This window comes from Microtus ochrogaster, unplaced genomic scaffold, assembly GCF_000317375.1.
Source record: "Microtus ochrogaster isolate Prairie Vole_2 unplaced genomic scaffold, MicOch1.0 UNK28, whole genome shotgun sequence".
NCBI classification, from domain to species: Eukaryota; Metazoa; Chordata; class Mammalia; order Rodentia; family Cricetidae; genus Microtus; species Microtus ochrogaster.
This window is the reverse complement of record NW_004949126.1, coordinates 1,607,727-1,615,630: the sequence shown is the minus strand read 5'-3', so window position 1 is coordinate 1,615,630 and position 7,904 is coordinate 1,607,727. Positions and strand designations below refer to the sequence as shown.

General features: G+C 43.0%; 1 protein-coding gene across 2 annotated transcripts; it reads left to right on the top strand.

The window, feature by feature from the left end:
* Positions 1 to 329: 329 nt before the first annotated feature.
* Positions 330 to 5,481, top strand: Sap30 (Sin3A associated protein 30). 2 transcript variants are annotated; one of them, XM_005368088.3, is made up of 4 exons: positions 330 to 907; positions 2,639 to 2,764; positions 3,154 to 3,252; positions 5,141 to 5,481. In XM_005368088.3, exons 1-4 carry the CDS (start codon positions 593 to 595, stop codon positions 5,261 to 5,263), a joined length of 663 nt encoding a protein of 220 aa, XP_005368145.1. In that variant the 5' UTR covers positions 330 to 592; the 3' UTR covers positions 5,264 to 5,481. The 2 variants fall into 2 exon arrangements, with proteins under 2 accessions (XP_005368145.1, XP_026645562.1); XM_026789761.1 differs by having other exon boundaries at positions 5,145 to 5,467.
* The last annotated feature ends 2,423 nt before the right edge of the window (positions 5,482 to 7,904 follow it).

Below are 7,904 nucleotides of genomic sequence, written 5' to 3'. Positions count from 1 at the left end.
TTTGCGACATAACAGGAGCTAAAAACAGCCCTTGCTCGCAGGAAAGAAAAGAAGCAAGGAAACAGTGTTAAACCTGACCTCATACTCGGATTAGCCCGGTGCTTGGAATGGAAAAAAAAAAAAAAACCCTCATGGGCTGCTCGCCGCGCGGTGCGCGCTGGGATGAGTAGTTCATCCAGTCGGTCCACCCCGTAATCAGAACGGAGCTCAAATTGGCTCCGCGACAGAGAACTACTATTCCCGTGGGGCCGCGCGGCAGTGGAGGGGCGGGGCCGGAGGAGGGGCGTCTCACTCGGCGCAGGTCCTGGGGCTGGAAGAGGCGGTGGAGCCGCGGTCCAACTGCTGAAGTCTCCATGTGACAGTGAGTGAGGTCCCCTTTCTAGGAGCCACTCCACTCCTGATCACAGTCCCAGGAACCGGCCACTATTCCGGCGCCGACAGACCGACAGGCCCGGGACTCTGGGCGTCGAACCGTGCCGCCGCCACACTTGGGGTGCGGAGTGAACGGCCGCTTCCCGGGGAAGGAGGCGGAGCGGAGCGGCGCGGCGAGCGGGGCTCTGTGGCGGCGCCGGCGCCCCCGGAGCTGGCAGACATGAACGGCTTCACTCCGGAGGAGATGAGCCGCGGCGGGGACGCGGCTGCTGCGGTGGCCGCGGTGGTCGCTGCTGCAGCCGCCGCCACTTCAGCGGGGAATGGGAACGCGGCGGGCGGTGGGGCAGAGGTACCGGGTGCTGGTGGGGTGTCGGCTGCAGGACCCCCCGGAGCGGCCGGTCCCGGCCCCGGACAACTCTGTTGTCTGCGGGAGGACGGCGAGCGGTGCGGGCGCGCGGCTGGCAACGCCAGCTTCAGCAAGAGGATCCAGAAGAGCATCTCGCAGAAGAAGGTGAAGATCGAGCTGGATAAGAGTGTAAGTGGCAACGGGACCGCCCTGCCCTGCCCTACCCTGCTTGCCCAGCCGGGTCGTTAGCGAGGTTCGCGAGTCCTCGGGACTGGGCTGCAGGTGGGATTAGTGGGTTCTCCGATTGAAACAAAGTCGCTGCAACTCGGGCCACCTCCCCCAGCGCGTGCTGGCGCAGTGGTGCGGGTCCCCTCCGCCCCTCACCCGGACTCCCGCTGCCTCGCGTCTCTCCCACGCCAGGCTTCCCTCTTCCTCCTTTGCTGCGATCTGGAAACGAAACAAAGGGGACCGCGGCACCGAGGGCCCAAGTAGTTTTCTTGTAGCCGGGCAGCCCCTTCTGGAATGGAGGCGCCTTTGTTTTGCTGCCCGAGCCAGCGTTTGGCCCCAGGGAGTAGCTCCACTCCTTTAGGGAAAGTAGTGTCTGGCAGGACCCCACGACACAGAGAAGGGAAATCCTCTTGTGCACGGAGAGGGAAGCCGAGTTCAACAGTGCCTGGTGGGAGGTGGTTGTAAACGGCGTTTGCGGTGTCAGCTCCTCGGGCAGCTGCTCCCAACCCAGGCTGCAAATAAGCCTCTGCGGTTTTACAGCCCGCTCGGCAGCCATCGGGATTTCTTTTTTTCCGTTTTTATGCACGTCTGCTCTTTTGGCCAGCTATGAGGTTTTAGAGCGATCCATTGCTACTTTTCAGAGCTCTGACTGATGGCAAATGAAGAACAGGATACAGAATCTCCATACATAGTGTATATTTTTAACTTGCCCTTAGCTTAGAAGTTAATTTAAAAGTGTTCATTCGGCCCTTAATTATAGCCTTAAATGGGGGAGAGGGAGACAGTGTTCAGCTCAGTATTGACCGTCTCTATGTAACTATTTGTGATTCTGTTTAAGCAGTTTTTCCTTAGGGTCCATGAGAAACTTTGCAAATGAGCGTGAATAATTTCCGTTTACTTTAACTGAAAACAACATGATAGAGATAAATACATTCATTTAATTCTTAAAAAAGAAACGTTAGCACTTGAAATTTAAACATAATTAGGATATGAATTCAAAGCACATATTAGAAAAATGCATAGCCTGCCTGCTTTCTCCAGTGGTACCACTCACCTCTTCCTGACGGCCCCCTCACCCACCTGCTACTGTTAAAGCCGGGCACCCGTTTTAAAATTGGAAAGGGACATTACATCCGCTTGACTGTATGTTCAGTCATTCACTTGGGCCTGTGAGGGCCAGCCATGATAATCTAAGTCTGGGCAGAAAGGAAACTTCCTTTACTTCCTACCACCATTATCACCTGGGACTCTGGCCATCCATGAAACTGGAGTCTCTAGTTTACCCTGAGAGGATGCAGGGCTGCAGGAGAAACCACAAGCTGAGACCACCCGACCCCCGACCCAAGAACAGACCATTCAAAGGAAATGCCTGGCATTCCAAGCACTGTAGATAGAAACACCTACCAGCGCACAGTCACCAAGAAACCCTGGACGAATGTCAGCCACTCAGAAACCCCTCACCCCCACCTTTACTACTATAAAACCCTATTCTAGTTGAGCTTGGGACTCTCCGGTTAGACCGAGTTTGCAAACTTGATTAAAATAAAGGCTCTTTGCTTTTGCTTGTGGGACTTGGTCTCCTTTGTTGGCTTTTGTGGGGACCCACGGATTCGGCATGACAGGCCTATGCATTTTACTAAACAGAGCTGCGTTTTTCTGTACTTAAAATCGACCAACCTTTTTCTGTTTCAGGCAAGGCATCTTTACATTTGTGATTATCACAAAAACTTAATTCAGAGTGTTCGGAACAGAAGAAAGAGGAAAGGGAGTGACGATGATGGAGGAGATTCTCCTGTCCAGGATATCGATACTCCAGAGGTAGATGAGACTTCTTCTGCGAGAAGTGTCAATCATAGGCGTACTGACGACTCCAGAGCCTTTATGTCAATATTTGGGCTAAGTATTAAATATTTAAAGCATCTGAGAAATCTCAAAATTAAATACAAATACTACAATCAGTTTACATGTGTTTGTACTCGTGTTAAATCTCAGGTGACAGTTTTCATAGCCCTTGGCGTATAACTTCCTTTTTTGTTCTCTAAAAGTTTATACTATGTATCCCCCAAAGCTGGAACTGTTTAATAAACTATAGCTCTGGTTGGGCAAATGAGATTGTTACTGTGCAGAGGTGGAAGTGCCCTTTGCCATACAGATCAGTGATATCCTTCCAGCAGAGTGAACTAATCTGTATATTAATTTTTTTCTAGGTTGATTTGTACCAATTACAAGTAAATACACTTAGAAGATACAAAAGACACTTCAAGCTTCCAACCAGACCAGGTCTTAATAAAGCACAACTTGTTGAGGTATATGTACGTTTTATACAGTTTAAACAAACCTGTTTGCACCAACTAGGGGTCAGTAAGTGATGGTGATCTAGGTAAATGTCATACATGGAATAGTATATTACACATAGGAGAGTCAAAGTTAATAGTCTATTTTGAGAGAACAGAGTTGTTTGGAAACATCTGTCTGCCACCTAGAAAATCCATTCACAGCAACTTTTTATAGTGATTTTTCAAAATAAGTATTCAGTGAGTTTTTATTATTCCACTTTGAATTTCTAATTATTCAGTGACTATTTACTGAATACCTAATTGAGGCATAGCAAATAAATAAGCTTATAAGCATTTATTAGAATTCAGTTTTTGAAGTTTCTGTGGAATAGGCCTACAGGATGAGCCTTACAACAGGACTTCTTAACTTTCTGATTTCACTTTCGGGTTGTTGTCAACCGTCGTTTTGAAGTAGAGGATGCTTTCTTTCTTTTTTTTTTTTTTTGTTTGTTTTGGATGCTTTCTTTACATCAAGAGAGAGCAAAGATTTTATCCAAGCTTTTGCTTAAAGTTTGCTTTGTATAGGACTTTGCTTCCTTCAGTGTGCTTTGGAAGTTAGCTCTGTGTATATGTGGCGCAGGAAGGGGGTGGTTCAAGAAGTAATAGAACCACAAAATCTGTGCACTTTAATATGTTTGCAGATTTAAATAATTATACTTTATATCTAAATAAAAATTTCCACTGGATAGACAGGACAGAAATACGTGTGTGTGTGTGTGTGTGTGTGTGTGTGTATGTATGTGTGTGTGTGTGTGTATTTTTTTGGCATGTGTTTTCTCATATTCTTCATTTTGACTTTAGAGTTAGCCTGCATTTCTAATGTACATAGTAAATAAAAGGTAAACACAAGTTAAAATTCTTTGCAGAAAGCTCTTTAACATTGTTAGAATTCAGTATGCTAACTAGCGAGATTTTCTCCTATATTTCTTGCCTAGGCAACAAAAATATAACTTTTCTTTAAAAGATCTATTCCTTTTACTGTGGCACTTCATAAATATAAAGACATTCCCTACGATGATGAAATATGCTAGACCTTAATGAAGCCTAGTCTGTGTTCTATAGCAGAGAGGAGCCAAGAACTGATGCGAACATTATATTTATATGACAGTATATAGTATGTAACTCAAATCTGGTCTTCTAAAACAGTTGTATTAGTTCAGAGTTATTTTCTGTTCTAGAAGAACAGGCAGCCTTCTAGAATCTAAACACACCCCTTAGCAGCTCCGTTTCTTCCTCGGGTGTAGCTGTGTTCACATTTAGTCTGTGTAGTGAGAAGACAAGGAAGCAGGAAAGCGGTCCTGAGCATCCCTCTAGCTCCTTTAAATTTACATTCTTAAGTTTTATTTGAAAAATTTTGTAAGAAACATACGAAGAATGAATACTGACTTCACCAAGATATTTATGGTATTATAGTTCATTACCAGTGCTTGTTTTGTTTCGTTTACTTTATATTAATTTTTTTTCCCGTGAATACAGTCTAGACTTTTCCTTGTATGATGTACATCAGTTCTTATCTCATTGATATTTAATGTTTAAGAATATGTACTTTCTAAGCTAAGGTTGTAAAGTTTAAAGGGAAAAATACGCATAACCAGTGCCACATGAACTGAGTGGACCAAAGCATTAGAATTGGCGTATATGAATTGAGTAGACTAACGGGTCCTTTGAAATCAGACTGGCTTTTGTTTATCATATTTTGTTTTTATGTGCTTTTGGGCCTTATTTATATTTTGTTAAAACAGCTTAATTTTCAGAAGAGTTTCTCTCGGGGTTCTATACCACTGACAAAGCAGCAGCTTGTACTCAACTCTGAGCATCTGTCCCAGCTGCCATTTACTTGGTTCTTTCTTCTTTGCAGATAGTTGGTTGCCACTTTAGGTCTATTCCCGTGAATGAAAAAGACACGCTAACATATTTCATCTACTCGGTGAAGAACGACAAGAACAAATCAGACCTCAAGGTCGACAGTGGTGTTCACTAGGTGGCGTTCACACTAGCACATGGATGTCTGGCTGTAAAGAATGTGTACTGTTTTTCATATGTAGAAATCTTCTCATGTATTTTTTCTACAGAGGATTTTCTTTGGCTTTTTTTTTTTTGGTTTGTTTGTTTGTTTGTCTTTGATTCTAATAATTAGTTGGAAGCTGATATAAACTGAGCTTCCTAAATTAAAACTATTTTAAATAAAGGCTATTACTATTACAACTGCTTCAGTGTATTTATTTTGTGAAACTGAGTTTTTATTTTAAGCTTTCAGGGATTGATATTAAAGTTTTAGGTAATGATTCTTATTTTGTAAGCTTTTCTTGAAAATTCCAAGCAATTAAAGGTAATAGAGAAATAACAGATATAAATATAAGCCACTTGCTTTCTCTAGGCCAATTTGAAATAAGCATTCGGGGTGTGTGTGTGTGTGTGTGTCTGTGTGTCTGTGTGTCTGTGTGTCTGTGTTGGAGAGGGCGGTGTTTGAGACAGGGTTTTTCTGTATCCCAGGCTGTCCTAGAACTCGGAGATCGATCCACCTCTGCTTCCCAAGTGTCGAAACTAAAAGTGTGCACCACCACCACCTGAGACTAGCAGTGTTTTCTTGAAGTGCTTTATAATGTATGTTAGCAGATTTGAAAACTAGACTTACTCTGATTTTCAACCACTTTTAAATTTCCCTTTATGCGTTATCATTATTCACTGAAAGTGCATGAAGAAACATGGGTAATGTCTGTGCTTCTCTCTTTCCAAAACCACCCCAACAGTCTGGCAAAGGTAAGCGTGGTGCTTGTTGCGAGGGTGTGAACATGGAAAACGACTCACATCCCATGCTGTTTGCTTGGCAAATTCAAACCCTGTTAATAAATCTGGTGTGTGCTGAGTGTTTATAATCCCAGCTCTGGAGGCTGAACCAGGAGGATCGCACGTTCGAGGCCATCCTGGCTACGTAGCAAACCTTGTCTGAGGTTGAAGTCTAGATGTATAACGAGCTCCTTGTGTAAGGGTTGAGGTTGCTTTATACATTCTCAAGTTTATTCTCTTGTCAGTGTTCATCAGGTTTAAGTACTCATTTTCAAGTGTTCTGATTATATTCACAACTAGAAAATAAAGCAACTGGTGTTTGGTTCTTAGCAGCATTTAAAATGTCTATAGAACCTTATTGAGTAGAAGCTATGATTTTAGGCATTTTGGAAACCTTATTTGTGATGTCCTAGACACTTCTGGGACAAAGTTTGTTTGTTTGTTTTTCTTAGCTGTACGAAAATGAACCATATACCTGCAAGATGTCACTGTATATTAAAAATATTTCTTCCATATTTTATATTTTTACCTAATCCATACAGATTTCGTTTTTTGAGTATGACAGCTATATGCTTTTCCCTATAAAAACTTTTCTTGTGGAGCCGGGCGATGGTGGCACACGCCTTTAATCCCAGCACTCGAGAGGCAGAGGCAGGCGGATTTCTGTGAGTTCGAGACCAGCCTGGTCTACAAAGGGAGTTCCAGGACAGGCTCCAAAGCTACAGAGAAACCCTGTCTCGAAAAAAAAAACAAAAACAAACAAACAAACAAACAAAAAAACTTATCTTGTGAAAAGAGCTTGAAATGATTTGACTCAAGTATCTCACAGACTCAAAACTAGTTTAGTTTCTTATGCTTATTTGCATAATAAAATGATAAAAAGCCCCTGAAGAATAGAGTTCTGAATGGTGATTAAGCAATTACTCGTTAAAGCAATATTACATTAATGATTAACCAATTCCTTGTTAAAGCAATACTAGGAAAAAAACAAAACAAAAAACCAGGGTGTGTGTGTGTGCATGTGAGTTGGGTATAGCTTGCTTATGGAGGTCAGAGGACCACTTCAGGGAGCCAGTTTTCACCTGGTGAGACAGTGTCTCTTTTTACTACTGCAACACAGTATATTCCAGCTAGCTGGCCCCCCTGGGCTTCTGGGAGACCCCCTATCTCTATTTCCTATCTTGCTGTAGAGGTGTTTGGATTACACATGCTCACCACAACATCCAGTTTTTCACAGGATTTCAGGGGATCAAACTCAGGTCATCAGGCCTGTTGGGCTAGCATCTCCGCACACTGAGCCAATCTCCTGGGCCCGTGCCAGATCAACTTAAAACATTAAGAAGTGGGTCTATTTCATCGGAAATTAGAATCTCACCAAGGCTGAGAAGCTCCTGAAGCTGTAGTATAAAGAGGTTTCTATAAAAACTTTATTCCTGCGCTGTTCCGTTTTTAATGTTATGAATTCACTAGTGTTCTTTTTACTTATTTGTCTCTGAATAAAAAGTAGGCTGGAACTCATCTACACGGGTGCAGGTTATTTCTAACAGCATCATGAGAAGAATCCAAATTTGCCACAGGAGTTGGATAAAGAAAGAATATTAAATTTGTAGAGGGGCTTTAAAAATTATTCAGAAACCAAAACAAATTAGGAAAAGGCTAAAATTGATTTTCAAGAGTCCCCCCACCCCCAATGTGCAATTTTTTTCACTAAAGGGGCATTTACATAATTCACAGTCAATTTAAAGTGCATAATGTACTGGTGGTCAAGTGTATTCACAATATTATGCCATGTCTGATTTCCTATGTTTTTCCTCATCCTCCAAGACCAGTCCTAG

Excerpts from the sequence above, each read along its gene's own strand:
- Sap30 (XM_005368088.3), top strand. The coding sequence starts at position 593 with ATGAACGGCTTCACTCCGGAGGAGATGAGCCGCGGCGGGGACGCGGCT. Across the intron at positions 908-2,638 it reads AGATCGAGCTGGATAAGAGT|GCAAGGCATCTTTACATTTG; the intron begins GTAAGTGGCAAC and ends TTTCTGTTTCAG. Across the intron at positions 3,253-5,140 it reads ATAAAGCACAACTTGTTGAG|ATAGTTGGTTGCCACTTTAG; the intron begins GTATATGTACGT and ends TCTTCTTTGCAG.